Here is a 21,054-nt window from a genome sequence, read left to right as displayed (position 1 = left end):
ACAGAGAGACAGACAGACAAGAAGTTGCAAAGAGAGAAGCAGTTACAGAGAGAGCAAGATAGTAAAATCTGTCACAAACAGTTATAATCTGGAAAATAATGTAATTTAACATCTCCAATTTACTCTCACACACAAACAGCCTGTGGTACCTGGTGCTGGCGCAGGAGCCCGTGGTCTTTTGTCGTGTGCTCCTCCTAAAGCTGGGGAGTTCTGCGGGGGGAGACTCACTACGCTTCTTATTGGACTTTCTCAGACCTACACACACACACACAATGGCAAATCTTTAAACCTAAACACACACAAGTTCCCATATGTGCAATGGCACTGCTTTAAGCAGCAAGTAATAATAAATGCAGGATTCAACTCAGCAAATCATTTGGAGAAGTGTGTGCGTGCGTGCGCGTCTTTGACTTGTGTAGATTTCACAAATCTGCACATCAGGAACACAAAGTGAATCAATTATTCGCTTCATTCGTTATTCGGTTTATTTAAATCCAAAGAGAGATGCCAATAAATCAGAGATGCTCATACGAGAGGAGCTGGAAGGGCTGCACTTCGATGACAAATGTCTACAATTTGTTTGCAAAACAGGAATGCCTTCACCTTCCCATTGTGCTGTACATTACAAGCTTCAAAATATCTGTACATTACAAGCTTCAAAATAGCTTCAAAATATCTGGGGTCATTTGTCATTTAGGCCACCTTGCACCACTCAAGAATTCACAAAAAACCACCAGGACACCGAGTTCACCTCATGAATCTGTGTTGCTTTGTAAAGGTCACCAGCTTAACCGCGCTCAAATCCACCGAGCTCGATGACACTCCTAGAGTTGAGACCCAGCACAGTCCAATTCCCATGACCGCGTGCTTACCAGAATGGCCGTTTTCAGTAAAGTTGCAAAATCTACTTGCAAAGTTTCCTTCTGACGCAGCCAAGGTTCAGTACAGGGGCTGCGTTTCTCTGTGTACACTACACGCACGGCTCGGATTTCTCACGCCGATCGATAGCGGTTCTGTTATGCCATTATAGAGACCAGTAAATCTGGAATCCAACCTAGATAAGATTCTTATACCAAACGGTCAGCCCGCTGTCCTGATCTAGCAGCAAGATGGTATTGTGCTTTATTTAAAGGATATGTTCACTTTTCGAAAACTGCACAACAATAAAAAATAATAAATTAATTCAATGTCCTACCTCTGCGATCGGCTAGGCGAGATTCTCGATCTGCAAGTTACTGTAGCGACCGTATTTTTGGCTTATTTTTAGACTATTATTAGCACAGAGCTCGGCTGAAACGTGAGCCGATCACCCCCCCACAACCATCACCGCTACAGAGACCTGAGAGAAGAGGACGAGTGTCCATTCATTAGTGCACACTGAAGCAGAGGTTAACAAGGTGCACCTAAATTAGGTCTAACATGCTGTATTTAACATACAGACAAGCTTGTGTTCTACTTTAGCTGGCTGCCAACATCTGCCCAAGGGTGTTTTTCCACTGCGTAGTCACAAACAACTGGACCTGCCACGAAGCAACAGAATTTAAAGCAAAACAAATCCAGTCGAAGCCGATAACGGCTGGTTTAACAAGCAGGCTAAATGATACATTCTTGAGAAATGAGATAACTAATAAAATGACAATGCACTAAGATTTATAGAGGTCTCTGATGCACTACGGTTATCAATCAATTCAAGTTTATTTCTATAGCGCTTTTCATCCTCACTGTAATCAAAAAAAAAAGTCCTTGCACTATAATGATCACTGCATGTGTTGGACTTTGGGTGAACATACAATATATGGACAAAGGTTTGTGGGCACCTGGACCATATCATTTGTATGTGCTTTTTTTAATATCCCATTCCATATTAAGCCTTCATTTGCTGTTATAAGAACCTCCACTCTCAACTAGATTTTAGAGTGTGCTTATGGAGATGTGTGCTTATTCAGCCACAAGGGTGTAACTCAAGTCAAGTACTGATGTAGGTGAGGTGAGGAGGCCTGAGTTGCAGCCAGCATTTAAATTCATCCAAAAGGTTTTAAGTACGATTGAGATCAGAGCTCTCTAGCAGGCCATTTAAGATCCACTCCAACCCATGTTAACCATATCTTCATCGATCTGGCTTTGTGCATGGGGCATTGTCATGCTAAAACGGGTTTGGATCCGGCTGTTCAAGTGAAGAGAAAATATAATGCTCTCACCTCCAATTTTCTGGTAACAACTTGGGGAACGAATCACCACAAGGGGGAAAAAAAAAACCCCGCCCCAGGATTTGTTGTTGTTTTGATTTGATTTTTAAATCTACGATTAAAACTTTCCATTCAAACCAGACTGAAATATGATCCGCCCTGACCGTGTCGGTTCACTTTATTCTGATTTAAGTGCGCACACGTAGGTGCCTTCCAGCACTATGGATTGTAAACACAGCGAGAGAATAATCAGTTCGGCGCCACTTAATAATTCATGCCTGTAACAGTCGAGTCAAGAGTGAACGCGGGTGAAAGAAAAGGACACAGCAGCTTCCCGGAAGCCTTTACAGTGGAATAAACTCGAACCGAGACTGTCCTACACAGACTGCACGTAAGAGAGAAGACGCTCGACAGCAACAAAGCCTCGACTGCAAAAATGTCAGACGAAAGCTCGCGAGATCACCTAAGCAAATAGCAAAATCTTGCTGATGTAGCACTTCTGACGGCCATTCGACTCTCCACTTACAGAACACATGTCTAGGGGCAATAAAAGGCGACTAAGTCATAACATCAGCGCTGGTCCACAAACTCAAATTCAACCTTTGGGCCAAGGAGAATCATGACATGAGAACCAAAATGTTCTCTCTGCAATGAACTTTCTGAACCCTCGAGCTGCATCTACGTGTGAAACTTGATCGCATCAGTCAGCCATATGCTCCTATCATATTACTCCTATACCACTCTGCTGCTGAAGTTTCTACTCTGACTGGTCAGAAGGTGTTGCTATCATTTCTATAACAGCTCTGACAAGTGCTGGCTAGAATTCAATCACAGTTTCATATTCTCTGTATAGCAACAACTTGTTGACTGTCCACATAACCCAAAGCTCAAAACAATCAGGTTACGTGCAATTAGAAAACAACGGAAAATTTCAGTTTTTCTAAAGCAGATATTCTGAAGCATTTTGTACAACGATGCTGGAAACAGGCGCCATTTTCAGCATAATGTAACTACGTTTTTCTACTTTCTACTATGAAATTTCATGACAAAGAGGATATGGGTTTGTCTTCTTAACTTTAAAAACAGAGAAGGCAGCATAGTGAGGAAACACCTTGCACAGAGATGGAATGATTCTAAATACATCATTTATACTAAAGCTGCTTAGACATGGCAACCGGAGTTGTTTATGAACCAGACTTTCATCTATCAGCTAGCCCAGCTCACGTTCTCCCTCTCAAGCGCAAGCAAACCAATGGCAGGCAACAGTTTACCTTATGTTTCCTCCTTGTTATGTCTAGCAACATTGTACCATCACCCTAGAACATGAATCTGTCTATCGTGTACACGAGTTCAAACGCTGGTAAGAGCCCTTGCTCACTTTACACAAGGACACTCCTCTTATGGCAACATGACCAACGACTTATTTTCTTATCAGTCACAGTAAAAACCTAAACAGTTAAAATATTCCACTTTTATATTGATCAGTTTAATTTTTTTTTAAAGCAGAATTGTGAGCTAGCTTGTATTTATTACATTACACACTTAAGTCATTAAGTCATATCTGGCTGAGAGTCTGACCCAAATCTTTTCCCATACATGCTAAAAGGCTTTAGATATTACAATGCCATCATCAGTAAGTTTGATGATCGTTCTTTTTTTTATTTTTTATAGAAAACAGTAAACATTTTTCAATAAATTAAAATAGAAACAACACCCTGATCAGTGCCCAGACTGGGTCGCAAGATGAGACGTAATATGAAGCTTTTGAATTTTGCATAGGTATAAATGATGGATTAATTATTAATTATGAATATAAATATTGATAAATTATTTGCAGAGAAGCAACACTGAATTAAATACAACTAGAAACATCTGAACAAGGTTTTGTTTAAAACCGTGCTAACGGTTAAAAACGTTTACCCGGATAAGGATATCAAATCGGTCACGAAAAAGGGACTTCCAAAAATAGCTGATCCTCATTTGGCTTACAAAGTAACACATTCGTTCTATGGCCAAATGTTTGTGGACACCTGCGCATTAGATTTGTATGTGCTTTCTGAACATCCAATTTCACATTTAGTTCTCGTTTGCGGTCAAAATAACTCCCACTCCTCTGGGAAGATGGGTTACTAAATTTTGTGGAGATATGGGGTCATTCAGCCACAGAGGTATTAGTAAATTCATGTATTGATGTAGGGTGAGGAGCCATGCGGTGCAGTTAGCATTCCAATTCATCCCAAAGGAGTTTAATAGGGTCAAGGTCAGCGCTCTATAACAGGCAACTCAAGATCTTATACTCCAACCCATGGAAAAAAAATCTTTATGGAGCTGGCTTTGTTTACAGAAGCATCTTGTTCAAGCAAAAAGGGAAAATAACACTACCACTCCCCCATATACAACAAGTACAATTATGTACCTCCAGATTTGTGGTAAAAGTTTGAAGAAGAACCACATATGGCTGGAAAAGTCTGGTGTCCCAATACCTTTGTCCATGTAGTGTATATGTACTATTACAGACATGACCATTAGGATTTTATGCCACATCGTAACTGCTCCGTTTTGCTTGTTCATTGCGCACAGCGATAAATGCCATCTTGTGATCTTTCTTAATAGCAAAGCTGCTATAGAGCACACCTCCTATATCATCACTCAAACAGCAGGTGCACTGGCATTTTCGAATGAATGTTAATTCATAAACTCACATTTCTCCTTCATTTACGTCTCACCATGTTATTTGGTCAAACCTATAAAAAAAATAAATAAATACGTCTATAATGAGCGAGACTTGCTGTTGGATTTGAACGAGAGTGGTACCGAATCTGTACAAACTGAGTCACGTGGCGTGGCCCAGCACAAACTGAAGTGAAGCCTGTCACGAAAATGAACTGAAATGGTAAACGTCGGTCGCGAGCGAATTTTTAAACCGCCGAATAATTCAAATCAGTTGAGATGCAAGTCTTCCTGGTTCAACAAGAGGAGAAAGGGGCGGAGTCATGCTATAAGAATCTCAGAACAATTGTAAAACGTCAGAAAAATGGTAATTGTGTTTTGTGTACAAAATAAACAACCTGGGTGAACAAACAAGGATGTACTGACTCACTTATATATGCATGTGGTTCGTTCAGTTCTCCACCCTTTTATCAAGAAGAGAAAGTGTGGAATGGTGCATTAGAAACAAACAGGCCTTGGGTTATGTTGCCAGAGCATAATCCACTACACGTACATGTTTGTATCAAGGTCTGCTATACCTGTATGTGCAAAAATGACGGACGCCTATTTTTCATACTTACTGTAACACTGAAATCTACTCCATATGTATGTAATGTGTTTGTTATGTGAATGATTTTGAATATATTCCTATCCTCATTCGTGACCCTTCTTGCAAAACGAGCCTGCATTGATCAAACTGATGTAAGAAGTGAAAAACTCTTTTTGATAAAGGAAGTTCTCATTTTTGAGTAACTAGGATGAATCGAAATAACTATCGCTAGTGACAGTATGCGATATATACAGGAACGCAGAAGATTTAGAAAGAATTTTTAGAAGAATGAGGTGTTACTGAGGGTTAAAGCCTTATTGGTCAGAGTGAGAGACTCACTGGCGAGTTTGGCCTGCAGTCCGCTCGGACCGGGTTTGCTGGACCCCGATGGAGTTTCGGGTTTGGAGGATCCGGGCAGGGCGAGTCTGGGCTTCGGTAAGTTTACTCTGGGACTGAAGCGGCTCGTCCAATCAAATTTAGAAGCAGCTGTGCTGGATTTGCTGTGCTCTTTATCGCGACTGCTGCGGCGAGGAGAGGGCGAGGAGGCGGAGCGAGAGCGCCGCGACTTGCTCTGATCTTTACCCTGCTTAAGCCGGGCACCCTGTGAAGGTGGGGCACAGCCGCTGGCACCCGCGACCACCACAGAAGAAGAGGAGGAAGAAGAGGACGTGAAGGAGGAGGAAGAAGCGGAGGAGGAAGAGGCGGAGTCGGTCACAGATTTGGCCGAGGCGGCCGATTTGGACGCCAGTTTGGAGGGTTTGGATGAGCGGCTGGCCAGCTCGCTGCTCGAGCCGGATAAAAAAGAGGAAGAGGAAGAGAATGAGGAGGAAGAAGAGGAACTAAACGGGGTGTCTGCCTTTTTACGTTTTTGGGAAGGGCTAGTGGCAGGGCACGTGCCGCTCTTCCTGCTTAGTGTCCTGCTAGTAGGATGTTCTGAGGCCAACCGTCGCTTTTTAGACCTGGCTGCAGATGGGAGTTCAGGAGCGGGGTCAGCAGTAGGATCAGCAAGTGCAGGCTGTTCAGAGCTCTCGGGGGGCGGAGCTTTGGGCCGCTTGGCCGGGCTGGGTGAGTAGGTGGTGGTGTTGTGATCAGGTGCAGAACTACGTTTGAGGGCACGGTTGTTACTGACTTCACGCTGCTCGTATTGGCCTGAGCTTCCTGCTGCCTCCGAATCCGGGTCAGATGTAGAGTGACTATGTGAAGAGAGAGAAAGACTGTTTCTGCTTAGAGAAAGAGACAAACAAACAGAGAGATACTTAAGTTTCAGAAGCAGAAAAATAAGCAAAACTCATTTTAATAAAATTAATCTGTAAGTCTTTGAGTCACTCAGTGTTGGCACAACCTTCGAGGGGCGTGGCCACGTGAGGAGCCAGCAGGCGTGGGCGGGGCTTTGGAAGCTTTAGTATATGATCTTCTACTTTCAGGAGGGGAATTTGTCTTTTGTTTGGTTTGTTCTGACTGCAACCTGGAAAGGAGTTACACAATAAAAAGACAAGTATTAGAACATTACCACATTATTAACTCGACCGCAAAACATTTAAGAATCTACTCTGCAGCAAACAAAGCAACGAGCCCTAAGAAATATATTTTTGTTCGAATTCAGTTGAAAACATTGCACAGACCGTACGAGAAAAGGTGATTCAAGAATTAAGCCTGTCTTTCTCACAATTTTAACGACTGAACTTTGGGCAGGTTTGGACTTGTTTAAATCACCAAGCACACAAAACAAAACCAGTATGCAACAAGTTAGAATCCTTTGTGAAACATCTGTACGACAAGCATCCTGACATCAGCAGTTTAGTGTATATACTGTGCATTCAACAGTATACATGAATATTACGACCGGTTATTAGGAGTTAAACAAGACAAACAACACAACCCCATCATCAATATTTCTGTGTATAAGTTTGTCAATTTCCTTTCGAAATGGTTTAGACTCACTGGTTTAGAATTTGCTCATGTTTAAACTAAAAAAAAATTATAATAATGCAGAATCAATAACTTGAATTGTGGGTGATTGATAACATTACATTTATTCATTCATTCTTAGCCAAAGTCTGACACGACTGGCAATTATAATACCACCTTGGCACTGGCATCAGTCAAAATTCTAATACTTCTCATAAAACTACTATGCACTTGTCACTTTCTAGCAACCAATCATCAGTGTTAAACATACAGTTGTTCTAATTTTAGAAACTATTTACACACACTGGTGTGTTGTGGGTGTACAGACCTGGTGGCGAGTGTGTTCCTCTGTGATCGGCGCAGTGACCCCCCTGCAGTGTGATTAATCCTGATGGACATTGGCACCTCTCTCCTGAAGGGACATACCCTTTATAGACACTACCATTCACTACAGAGACAGAGAGAAAGGCAAAAGAAAGGGGGAAGACAAACATTATAAAAAATGGTGCGTATGCAATATTCCTGGAACTCGGCTCATACGAACAATGCTCAAACAATTTTACATCATCTGTTATACCATGCACAGCTTACTAAAGGCCAGTCCATGTGCGTGTGTAAAAAAAGAGAGAGAGAGAAAAATAATACATACATGAAACTAAAAACAATTCATGTGCAGTCAAAATCAATTCAGGTCAACAATCTCAAAGTTGGTAATTATGACATGTATTTAAATATCAGAGTAGTGCCTGTATTTAAAATCCTATACAGCGCTATGGGGTATTTGTAATGCCCTGCATTCATATGAAGTCAGTGAGATATGAAATAGAAAAGCTTTGCATAGAAGTAATTTGATGCAGAAAGCAGCAGTGTTGTGGTGTGCAAGTTGGAGGCGGGGCATGGGCTCAGCTCGCAGCACAGAGAGTCATGACGGCATATATATATATATATATATATATATATATATATATATATATATATATATATATATATATATATATTTAACTACGGTGGACACAAATCTGGTGCACTGGTTTCGGTTTATGATTAAGGTTTCGTCGATGTTAATCTGGAGATCTGTGTACACTGAAATGCCTTCTAATATTTTACACTGAAACAACTGGAAATGCTTACACTTATCACTATACTGCATATGTGCAATGATGTATGAAGATTTGACCTGTGCTATTTCAAGTTTTTTGTTTGTTTGTTTGTTTGAAACAGCAAGAAATTGTAACTTTAATTATTGAGTATGTAGATTAAGACATGTTTTCAAATATATATATATATATAACTAGGGTTGTAACGATTCCTCATGTAATTCGATTACAGATTAAACATTCGTCAAGGCAAATTATTTAAGTCCATTTAACTACACACACACGCCGAGCACAGTGTTTCCCATGGATCATTATCGCTGTCGCACAACCCGCTAAACTCTGAAACGTTCTGGTCTGGCAACACAAAATATGCTGTAGAATGAAAAATTGAGCAACGGGGAGAAAACAGCGAGGAGAAGATTCATATGAAAGCCCGTTTCCAGCACAAAAAAAATTTTTTTTTAGCCACAGTGCGGCGTCACCCCCTCTATTGTGCCAGAAAGCTTTACACATTGCAAATGAAATGGGCGTCAATCAATAGAATCGCATTGGTATCAAACTAAGCCTCCGATCCCTGGAGAGAACTCTGTCTAACATGCAACTCTGGAGGAGACGGAACAAGACAGATGAAGCAGAAAAGCCTTGTTTATAAAGCAGCAGCTTTAAACTTCAGGCCGGCAATATGGTGAGCAGTGGATGCACCAGAAATGACGGATGTTTAAGAGAAATCAAGTCATAATTGCGAGGAATTAAGTTAGAATTAGAAGAAACTTTTGGGACTTTGTTTTTTTTTTTTTTTTATGTGGCGACAACATGCTTCCATAGAATCCAGACCAAAGAAAGTGACAAAGTTTCCAAAGTTTGGCATCATTTCAAACTAAAAACAAAGAAAACACCATACGGTGTGTGTACGTTTTTTTTGTTTGTTTTCTTTGGTTTTTAATTTGTTAAATTTCAGAGTAATATGAAATCTATTTTTATTTATGAATATATTTGCATGTAATATGGCACTCAAATGCACTAAATGGGTTTAGTCACAGATATTCTTGTACACAATTTCAGCAATAAAAATGCAAATCTTTTAAAATGGAAACAAGTTACTTGTTCATGTCAAGAGACCAGTCTTGTTTTCGCTTGCAAATTTAGCATCGCTCTTTAATATAGAAAAAGTACTTCTTATCCGATTACTCATTGGAATGATCGGTAGAATACTATTATATTATATATATTATTATATTACTAAACAGCTCTAGACATAACCTAAACTTATTAGCTCTTCTTTTCATGTTAGACTGCACGATTTCTGAGTATAAAAGTGTACATACAGTGAGGAAAATAAGTATTTGAACACCCTGCTATTTTGCAAGTTCTCCCACTTAGAAATCATGGAGGGGTCTGAAATTGTCATCGTAGGTGCATGTCCACTGTGAGAGACATAATCTAAAAAAAGAAAATCCAGAAATCACAATGTATGATTTTTTAACTATTTATTTGTATGATACAGCTGCAAATAAGTATTTGAACACCTGTCTATCAGCTAGAATTCTGACCCTCAAAGACCTGTTAGTCTGCCTTTTAAATGTCCACCTCCACTACATTTATTATCCTAAATTAGATGCACCTGTTTGAGGTCGTTAGCTGCATAAAGACACCTGTCCACCCCATACAATCAGTAAGAATCCAACTACTAACATGGCCAAGACCAAAGAGCTGTCCAAAGACACTAGAGACAAAATTGTACACCTCCACAAGGCTGGAAAGGGCTACGGGGAAATTGCCAAGCAGCTTGGTGAAAAAAGGTCCACTGTTGGAGCAATCATTAGAAAATGGAAGAAGCTAAACATGACTGTCAATCTCCCTCGGACTGGGGCTCCATGCAAGATCTCACCTCGTGGGGTCTCAATGATCCTAAGGAAGGTGAGAAATCAGCCCAGAACTACACGGGAAGAGCTGGTCAATGACCTGAAAAGAGCTGGGACCACCGTTTCCAAGGTTACTGTTGGTAAAACACTAAGACGTCATGGTTTGAAATCATGCATGGCATGGAAGGTTCCCCTGCTTAAACCAGCACATGTCCAGGCACGTCTTAAGTTTGCCAATGACCATTTGGATGATCCAGAGGAGTCATGGGAGAAAGTCATGTGGTCAGATAAGACCAAAATAGAACTTTTGGGTCATAATTCCACTAAACGTGTCTGGAAAAGAAGAATGATGAGTACTATCCCAAGAACACCATCCCTACTGTGAAGCATGGGAGTGGTAGCATCATGCTTTGGGGGTGTTTTTCTGCACATGGGACAGGGCGACTGCACTGTATTAAGGAGTGGATGACCGGGGCCATGTATTGCGAGATTTTGGGGAACAACCTCCTTCCCTCAGTTAGAGCATTGAAGATGGGTCGAGGCTGGGTCTTCCAACATGACAATGACCCGAAGCACACAGCCAGGATAACCAAGGAGTGGCTCTGTAAGAAGCATATCAAGGTTCTGGCGTGGCCTAGCCAGTCTCCAGACCTAAACCCAATAGAGAATCTTGGAGGGAGCTCAAACTCCGTGTTTCTCAGTGACAGGCCAGAAACCTGACTGATCTAGAGAAGATCTGTGTGGAGGAGTGGGCCAAAATCCCTCCTGCAGTGTGTGCAAACCTGGTGAAAATCTACAGGAAACATTTGACCTCTGTAATTGCAAACAAAGGCTACTGTACCAAATATTAACATTGACTTTCTCAGGTGTTCAAATACTTATTTGCAGCTGTATCATACAAATAAATAGTTAAAAAAATCATCCATTCTGATTTCTGGATTTTTCTTTTTAGATTATGTCTCTCACAGTGGACATGCACCTACGATGACAATTTCAGACCCCTCCATGATTTCTAAGTGGGAGAACTTGCAAAATAGCAGGGTGTTCAAATACTTATTTTCCTCACTGTACATACATACGTGTGATAACTCATACATACTAGAATAACATACATCCTCTCCCAAATCCTATTCAAGGATGTTCCAACATGCTTCAAGATGATTTGGTGTACATGGGTTGAAGCGTAAGATCTTGAGTAGCCTGTTACAGAGCTCTGACTTTAACTCTACTGAACACCTTTGGGATAAATAGAAATCTAATGAAATCTTACCATACATCAGTGCCTGTCTTAACAAATGCCCTGGTGGCTGAGTGAAGAGAAATCTCCAAAAGCACACACCAAATTCCAGCACAAATCTCCAAAAGCACAAACTTTTGCCCATATAGTGTCTCAGGTTTAACTTTAATATCAAAGCCAGGGTCTATTCTTCGGCTTAAATCTTGTCAGTCACAGGAAGACTTGAACGGGGCTTTCAGAATCGTTTTGTAGTCATATTCCTAGCAATATTATGCATTTTAAAACCAGTTGCTACTCTGCATATTGCGTATCAGCAGCTCAAAAGCTTTAAAAGTCTGAATACCGCTCAGCTGTGGCAGTTGGCTCTAACTAAATGCTACACCTTTTGAAGAGGGAAACGGGTATTAAACGTTCACCTATTCGACTCAGAAAGGACCAATCGGTTGAATCAGGCACCATGAGAACTACTTCAAGACCAGCTACAGTAAGTGGAGAAAAGTCAGCTATGATGTAGAGACTTGAGGGGAAAAAATACAGATGGAACTCAAACACATTGTGTTTCACTATGAATCCAGAGTCATCCTCTTCTATCGTGGTTACCAATTTATTCAAACTTGTATTAAACAAATTAAAGCTTTTATGCCATTAATAATCCTCGGTAACGCAATCTTATACTATCGTGCTGACAAACAGAAGGCAGGAAGTCACAGCGATCTGGACACATTGAATGATTGATCACAATCAAACTGTGCTGTGAGAAAATAGGATATTTACGGACAAAGCGACGCGATAAAACGTGTCAAACGTAAAACTGACACAAGCAGCCAACACTAAATAAACCTGAAACATCTACATAGGACATAACGTGAGTAAAAATAATCCAACATCCAGTAAATTATTCTGTAAACTGACCATGACGGTCTAAAGCACAATTTGTACGTGCTTTATAAACATCCCATTCCACGCCGAGTTCCGATTTGCTGCTGTAATAGCTTCCACTCTTCAGGGAAAATGTTCCACTAGATTTCGCGATGTGGTTGAGGAGATAAAGCCTGATTCTGATGTAAGCTGAGGAGACCTGGGGTGTAATCAGCGTTCCATTTCATCCCAAAGGAGCTCTATAGCAGGCCACTCAAGAGCTTCTACTCCAACCCATGTAAACCATATCCTTAAGGAGGCATTGTGCACAGAGGCATTGTCATGCGTCCTACACTTTTCTGTGGTAACAATTTTGGGAAAAAAACACATGACTATAAAAAATTTAAAAAATAAAAAAAGCAGACACTTGTCAACATTCCATACAGATATGCAACATGCGCTTGTTTTAAAAGTAAAACAAAACCTCTTCTCTGACAGGACTACTCTACTTTATTCCAAGTTCACTAACTAAAGCACTTTTAAATAGCAACTAACTTTTTTTTTTTTGGAAAGAAAAAAAAAAAAAAAAAAAAAACAGGCCTAGCACCAAACTTCCTGGTCACTGTGTAAAGCCTCCGTCTCAATCGCAAATAGGTTACTCATTTCCTTATTATCGATAAGGTCCAAAAAAATGGTATTTGTTCAACCCTAGAATATCCAGTGTTCTCGAAACCCCATAGTAAAGCATACATAAAGTACAAAACATCAGACACCATAGGGGATACACTTTTATAATTTCCTAGAAGGAGCAGATGCTAGCTTTATTAGATTTTTTTTTTTTAATAAATGACTAAAAAATTCAGTGGTGATGGTGTTCCAAAATGTCCAAAAAAAAAAAAAAAAAAAAAAAAAAAAAAAAAAGGAAGAAAGGCTCAGACCCTAGGTGGAATTACTGAGACAGGCTCTCGGTTTAGTACTCTTTATGAAGAAAGACTAGGAGGAGGCCTTGCCCTGTCTCTTTGCTCGCACAGTGTTTGTTCTAATTCAGCATTATCTCCATTACCTATACACTTTTGCTGCTGTTGAGGCCAAAGCAGCTTTACATCTTTATATCTACATTTTTACTGGCAGATTAAACCCCTATGAAAAGCGACTGAACCAGTTTCTTATGTTGAACAGCAGAAATCCACTCATTTAGCTCAAACCCCTTTAACTAGAGGGAGGAGGAGAGGGGAAGAAAAAAAAAAAGAAAGAAATGTGACGAGTAACCTTGTAAAAAAAATAAAATCTACTGAACAATTTAGGTGTGTTTAATAAACAGGGTACAGTATATAAGGTTATGTCTCGGTGAGGCACCAAAACACATTATGTAAGGTGATGATCTAATCTAACAAATTATTTACTACCAACAATCGAGATTGTTTCATTATTAAACGTAAATATATATATATATTTTTTTTTTTTCTTTTTTGAGTGTGTGTGAATGTCACTGTAGTAATCGAGTCGCAGGCTGGCTTGGATTTCAGCAGTAAGACTTCACATTTTACAGCATCATGAAAAATCAGAGATGCTCGCAGTATTATCTTTCATCTGAGTCACTGTTACTTAAAATGAAGGGGTTACGCTTGCGAACATGTTACATATCGTGTACTGTCTCTCTCTCTCTTTTTCAGTCACTCCATCTTCGGTTGAGTTATTTTTGTTTGTTTATGCAGCCTAAGTGTAATAAAAGCTTTAACAGATGACTGGAGACTGTGTGTGTGTGTGTGTGTGTGTGTGTGTGTGTGTGTGTGTGTGTGTGTGTGTGTGTGTGTGTGTGTGTTTAGGTGTTATAGTGTTAATTGCATCATAGGTCTGAATAAAATCTCTCTCCCCTTTACAGCTTCGTCAATCTCGTTTCCAAAGTTTGACAGTCTGCTGTTTGATAAGCGAGTATGGATTGCCTGAACGCCTGAGGAAAAGTATGACATGAGCATTAGGATATATCGTGGTCTGACAGGATACTGTAACCTGTTGCTACTCCTTGTAATACAGAGATATCACACCTGGGAAAGATTACCATTTCTACCGAGAGCTAAAAACATTTCCGGGGGAGTGGATCCACGGCACAAGGATTGGTTCACCACAGGATTGTTTGGGTGAGGGAGATCCTGCTAAAGATTTTGACTGTTGTAAATGCCGTGTGTCAAGACTGTTCACACAAAGACTTGGGTACTGGGAATTATTTGTAAATATTGCATTTTGCATACACACACACACACACACACACACACACACACACACACACACACACACACAATTGTAAACATTTTTTAACTGCCTTACTGAGCTAAATGGATGCTTTTTGAGTGTCATGTAACTTACATGAATTGTTGAGTTTACTGAACTGGGGAAGATTATGCTTAAATAAAAAAAATAAAAGTTACTGCAGAAGGAATAAAATTCATTAGCTTCAGTATTAATAGAGAAGCAACAGAGGCATGATATACAAACAGTTTCCTTCACTTAAATATTCATTTTAAACAAATGTTCTTATTGAACTTTGTTTCATGCAGATTTGAAGCTCAATTTTATATAAAATAACATTGTTTTTTTCTAGTCATTTGCCAGTAATAACAAGAATTCTCCATTAAGATCATGTAACAAACACCTATACATATACACACAAAGGTATTGGGACACCTGACTTTTCCAGCACTATGTGGTTCGTCCACAAAGTGACAATACACAGTTGAATAGGACGTCTTTGGCTGTGGTAGAATTTTTATTTTCCTTCACTTGAACTAGGAGACGCAAAGCTGCTCCAGGAAGCCAATGTGACTGCACAAAGCCAGATCTATGAAGATATTGTTTACATTGATGGAGTGAAAGATTTTGAGTAGCCCACTATAGAGCTCTGACCTCAAACCTATGGATCACCTTTGTGCCTAAACACCAGGCCTCCTCAGCCTGAATTTACTAAACACCCTAATAGCTGAATGAGCAGAAACAGTCACAACCAGACTAACATCTTCCCAGAAAACTGGAGGTTATTGCAACAGTAAAATGGGGACTAAATGGGATGTTTAAAAAGCATAAACAAGCCTTATAATGTGTCCACAAACTGTCGCCTATATAGGTCACATTACACAGTTCATCACAACTTTTGAAGCATCGATAACTCATTAGCCAGCTAAGCATTTGAAGGTTCATCAAGACAGGCATTTTTTATTTATCTGGACCCTTCCACCAACCCTGGCATCATCATGTGTCCGGGGGCTGTATCTCAAATCAATTATATAAAATCTAATATATTGTGCACTAACCTTTTAAACATAAGTACGTACCTTTACGAACCCTTAACTAGCAGGAAGTGTTGAAAAAAAACTACAAATACTAAATCATTAGACAACTCAGTGCTCTGGTTCTACTAGGCTTTTCCACCAAATGAGAACTCAGGACCATCTGTGCTGTGGGTATGTGTATCGCATTCCCACTACGTAACCCGCAAACACAGGAGGAATTTATCTGGTGGTTATTGGGTGGTGACTTGATAAGTCCAAGTAGTAACATTCTTGGTAGGGTACGAGTGCAAAGAGTAACTGATGATAAAAACAAAAACAGGCAGGTCTCAATTGTATTCAGTCACTACAATGCAAGCCATTTTGGTCCATTACATTATTTTTAATGTACAGTGCAAACAAAAGGGAAGAGGGCGCTATATGTGTTTTGGCCCAACTGGAAGGAGTAGGAAAACCATACCCTCAGTAAACACATACAAATAAAGGGAAATATCAAACTGCTGTTTAAAACGGCAGAGTGTGGCATCTTCCACTTCCAGTCCAGCAGAAACGGGACTTTTGGAAAGAGCAGGAACTAAAACTACTACAGCAGAGTTTTGTGCTCTACACCCAGCTTAAGCCAATCAGAATTAATCAGATGTGATTGTGATGATCAAGCGAGGGTCTGTGGTGTTCTCGCTTGCACATGTTTATCCTAACTCAACCCGCACGTTACCTGGACGAGAAGAGTAACCAGAATCGGCTTGGATAATAAAAGCACAGCTTAGCTTGGTAGGGGAAAAAGCAAGAGCTTGGCAGGGAGAAAAATGGTTGAGTCAAGCTGTGTTGTTCAGCAGAGACACACTATTCTACACAACCTCTTTCCTTACACTGCCTTCATAAATGGAAGTTTTGAATCTCGGAAGCATAAACAAACTGCCTGTTCATCTCGCAAAATGACCTTGTGGAGTTTTTAAAGCAAACGTTTAAACGTGATTTACGCTTCTTGTTTTTGGGGCAGGGAGGTTGCTTACACTGCTGAACGTCCCTATCTGAAGTAGTATGTAATTCATGGAGCTCGCACAAAAAGTTTTACATCTGTCAGATTGGAAGCTCTCAAGTGGCCTCATATAGAGCTCTGGCCTCAACCCTATTGAACACCTTTGGGATGTACTCGAATGCTCAAATAAAGACTAAATGTGAAATGGTGGAAAAGGCTCATACAAATCTTAAAGTCATGTGTCCACAAACTTTTGCCCATATAGTGTATTTTACATGTGATGATAGAAATGCATGCTTATTGTCTAAAAATGTGCAGACGTCTTGTTTCTGGGTTACAACAAACATTTTGAAGGAAGAACAACACTTGTATACTTGTTTATCACATTTTGTCTGCAGTAATGCGCATAACTAGTACACCATGCATTTCTACACCAGGTTAGCTACCAAAGGTTAGCTTAGTCAACGTCCACGTAAATTCGAATAAATCTGAACCCGCGAAATATTTTATATTTCAATTTCAGGAGATATCCTAATCTTATTTTAAATGCACGGTAGAGAAATGCAAGCATTGAGTGTGTCCAGTGTGGACACTATTTAAACAACCAAAACGCAGTTTTTAGATCCAACCGAATTAACATGGATGTGGCTCTAATTAATTTGTTTCACATGCAACCAAACCATTGGCTTGGAGCAATAACAATCTAGCTGTAACAGACTGTAATTTCTGATATGATGCTGTTTAGCAAAAACATGCCCACTGTGTGAGCTTTCTACCTGTTCCCTGTACCTTTCTTGTCGTTTATAAGGATGCTAGCTTTCCTAGTGCGGATTTGGCCATTAACTATGTCTGTACTAACGCTTTTGTTCTTGACATTTGTGTCTAGACAACAGCAACTTCGGTTTGCGCTCCCGAGATAAAACCAGCCCCGTTCGAGCAGTCCCCAAATTTAACACCGAAACGCTTCTCCTTTCTGAACCAACAAATTCTGTGATCCGTTTTGCTGTTTGGAAAAGTGTGGCTGACAGACCTGCAACTAAGGAACATATCTACAGATGTAAAAATGATTAAGTGTGCACTTACCAGCCGTGTGCAAAAGCCCCAACCGGCAGCCCAGAACAACAACTGGTGAAAGAGAGCAGAAATGAAAAGGAGGGGGGAGAAAAGCAAAGATGTGTCAAGACATGTGGTCAAGTACTGGGCTGAATGATGGGGTTGCAAAAGATGCAACTTAATCACAATAACTGCAAACTGGTGGCCATTTTGACAACCAAACATTACCAGCCATGCTATAACTTTAGACGTTTATTTACTGGTTTACACTGCCACTACAAGAATAATTCTGTTGTTGAAGTTGTTTACCAGCCAAACCGCATGCCCAATTCATTAACGCCACAAGAGATAACCTGGTTTAATTAATATTATTTGGGCATAAACAATTTCATAAAAAGCATCACAGACATTGTTCTAAAATACTAAATATAAACATGGATTTGAACCCAGGTCAACATCTGCTGTGTCGCCTTCTACACGAGTCTGACGCTTGTCTGGAGTGACACCAGACTCAAAGTGATTCTGCCTTCAAGATGGCTGCCAGTATTGTGCCATGTAAACAAGCCATGTCTCTTAAACCTGATGCGAGCTTACAAGGCACCACGGGAACAACATCACAGGTGGAAAACAAGCACCACCATGAAGTCAAATCCTGCAAATTCTCACATTCTTGATAACACGGAGATTTAAAATGGCTGTGGGATAGCGCTTTACAATATCTGTGTACTTGTGGCACTGAAACTTTACCCTGGAAATATATGTGGTTTTCCTGACAGACACAGAACAGAGCAAATGACAAAATTCTGCTTTTTAGGTTTCTGGGTCACCAGATTCAGGGTTTAGTTGCTATTTGTTTAAGAAAAAAGCAGCATGAGAGGATGTGGAATATGCAATGCACTTGTCCACATTGTGTGTTCAGCCTTTAGGTGTCAAAAAGGTAATATAATAATTACTAAGCTGTTGTGGATGGATGGGTGGTAAAAAAAAAAAAAAAAAATCATGAAATCTCATTAGAATAAACCTAAAAAAGGTTAAGAAGTGTGTTTACAACTAAAGCACATGCCAGTTTTTGAAAAATACAACCACGTCATATTCAAAACTCTTGCATTGCACCTAAAAAAAAAATCCTAAACAAAGACAACATATTCGGGAGGGGGTGGGGGGTTTATAATTAATGGGATGATAGTCCTGTAGAAAAGCTGTAGAAGTGGAATAAAACTGGAAACCTAGAGTACAACTCAATAAAGACAATCAAACAAAACTGGAAACCTGGAGTACAGCTCAATAAAGACAATCAAACAATCCTGTCTTCTTAACACATCGGTAACACGTCACAGCAGGGTGAAAGGTGAACCAATTATGACGGCAGAAACCAATCACAATTCATTCGACCGCAAATACCGTGATTCGAATTCACCGGACCGAAATAGGTTTAAAAAAAATTTGCTGACGCCGTCTGCACTTCCGGGTTTCAACCCGGAAGTGCAGACACCGCTACACCGATCTGATTAAAACGATTCCTGTCCGATCAAAGCAATCACAATCTCCTCTAGTTTCCCTGAAGCTCCTGTTCCTGTCCCTGATGTGTATTGTTTTAAAAACACTAACATAGTTCTTAATAAGTAAACCCAACCTGTATATACAATGAAGCGGCGTTTGCTGTTTACTCCCCACTTAATAATAAATAATCGCTTGGAACTGCGTCTTAACCAAATGCGACATAATGATCAAGGCCATTTTTTTAGGCCTGAACGACTGTCGTCGCCTTTTGTTTTACTTCAGCTCGTGTACAAATGACTTGGCATATTCAAAACCTAAACCTGGGCGATTTTAGCGAATAAGGCCCGAGTGTTAAAAAGGTCCTGCGATTATTATTCATCATGTTTTCTTGATCGCAGTTTATTTGACTTTCTCTCACACTGGCCCACTCTCTGGCGTATCTGGCTAGTTAGCACACACCAACAGCACACTCGTGTCAACACAGTGCTGATGAACAAACAGATTGTAGATTGTTCACGACGCACATTGGCACAAAAAAGAAATCGAAGTTATTATGATGAAGTCGGGAAAGTTAAGACTCTGAGGTGATGCGTAAACAGTAAGCTAAGCTGCCAACTTCCCAGCTAATGTTCGCCTTGGCAACATAAAAAAAAAAAAAACAAAGAAAAAAAACCGAGAGAAAAGAAAAACAATACAACATTCAAAGGTTTCCCTGAACCTAAATTACACAGCTAATACAGGACGCGACATGATGCTTATGGGTCAATACGAGCAAAATAAATTCTAGCCAGCAAGGTACACTTACTTAGCATTAGTCGTTAGCAAGCTAGCTGCCCTTTTATATGGCTACAGCTAACGCGAGCTAACCTTCATTTTTTGCTAATCTGCTCACTCACTCACAAACCCGCTGTATATTTTGCAGTGCTACGTTCATTATTTTGCTCATGTAGACCTAAATGTTCGTGAAGTACCGTTTCAAGGCGCTACATTGTCAGATCGAGTTGGGAACCAAGAGAAAATCTACGTACCGTTGTTACAGAGGTTGGCCTATGTGGTTCGGGAAGGCTAACCTGATACTCAACACACATACACACACACACTGCTGGACGTGGATGCGTGTTCAGACCAAGGCTGTGTTTCAATACGCGTAATTGTATTCTGCCGACGGGCGCCTAACTAGTGCGCGGCGAGGAAGCGAGAGCGCGCACGCGCGTTTTAGTCGGAACGTGCGCGCGCATATTGGAGCGCAGCCCTGGCTCGAGTCGAGCCGAGCCGAACGGGAAACAAACGGGCGCTCGCGCGATTGAGCTTTCAGCGTTGAGCCTCTGAGCATGACACAACGAATCGACTCGTGCCCGCCTCGGCGACTAGGCACAGTGTCTACCGGGAATAGTGTATTGTGGATTCCGAATGATGTGCGATTAATCGGCAACCCATCGAGCTGTAGTACCGATTAAAAGCTCCCATAGTCTAACGTTCACCCTGACCTTATTATCGCATAATGGCGAACTACCGAGCACAAGCATGACAAACTTTACCGGCGAACCAAATCTTACTTACTTACGTGCGATGGGTGTTTAGCTTAGGGGGGAAAATAATCGATTATTCACCTCTAACCGCCAGTGTCAAACTAATCAAGTGATGTATCGTGTGTCAATATTAGCAACAGAACACGAAAGGGTCCCTGAACACCTTCACTGCATCAGACACACAAATAAAAAGCAGGAACATGATTTCCAAAGATGACAACTGGGAAGCGTGTTCTGTCCGCGAAAACATCGCTGTTTTTCTTTCACCAGCAAACTTTCAGCTTCACAACCTCGTTCTTTTCTGA

General features: G+C 40.5%; 1 protein-coding gene across 9 annotated transcripts in view; it reads right to left on the bottom strand.

Annotated features, from left to right (window-relative positions):
* trip12 (thyroid hormone receptor interactor 12) overlaps window positions 1-20,520 on the bottom strand; it is a 47,676-nt gene extending 27,156 nt beyond the window's left edge. For 2 of the 9 annotated variants that reach the window (XM_083552565.1, XM_083552573.1), the window contains exons 1-6: window positions 20,249-20,520; window positions 17,751-17,792; window positions 7,682-7,801; window positions 6,788-6,910; window positions 5,785-6,668; window positions 150-255 (exon numbers count right to left, since the gene is read on the bottom strand). In XM_083552565.1, coding sequence (XP_083408691.1) covers window positions 150-255; window positions 5,785-6,668; window positions 6,788-6,910; window positions 7,682-7,752 — 1,184 coding nt within the window. In that variant the 5' untranslated portion in view covers window positions 7,753-7,801; window positions 17,751-17,792; window positions 20,249-20,520. Of the gene's footprint in view, window positions 1-149; window positions 256-5,784; window positions 6,669-6,787; window positions 6,911-7,681; window positions 7,802-14,771; window positions 14,809-17,750; window positions 17,793-20,248 lie in introns of all 9 variants that reach the window. The other 7 variants (XM_083552566.1, XM_083552569.1, XM_083552572.1 and 4 more) reach the window with 7 other exon arrangements.
* Between the last annotated feature and the right edge of the window lie 534 nt (window positions 20,521-21,054).

This window comes from Silurus aristotelis (genome assembly GCF_946808225.1).
Source record: "Silurus aristotelis genome assembly, chromosome: 10".
In the NCBI taxonomy this organism is placed as follows: domain Eukaryota; kingdom Metazoa; phylum Chordata; class Actinopteri; order Siluriformes; family Siluridae; genus Silurus; species Silurus aristotelis.
This window is presented reverse-complemented; position numbering and strand designations above follow the sequence as displayed.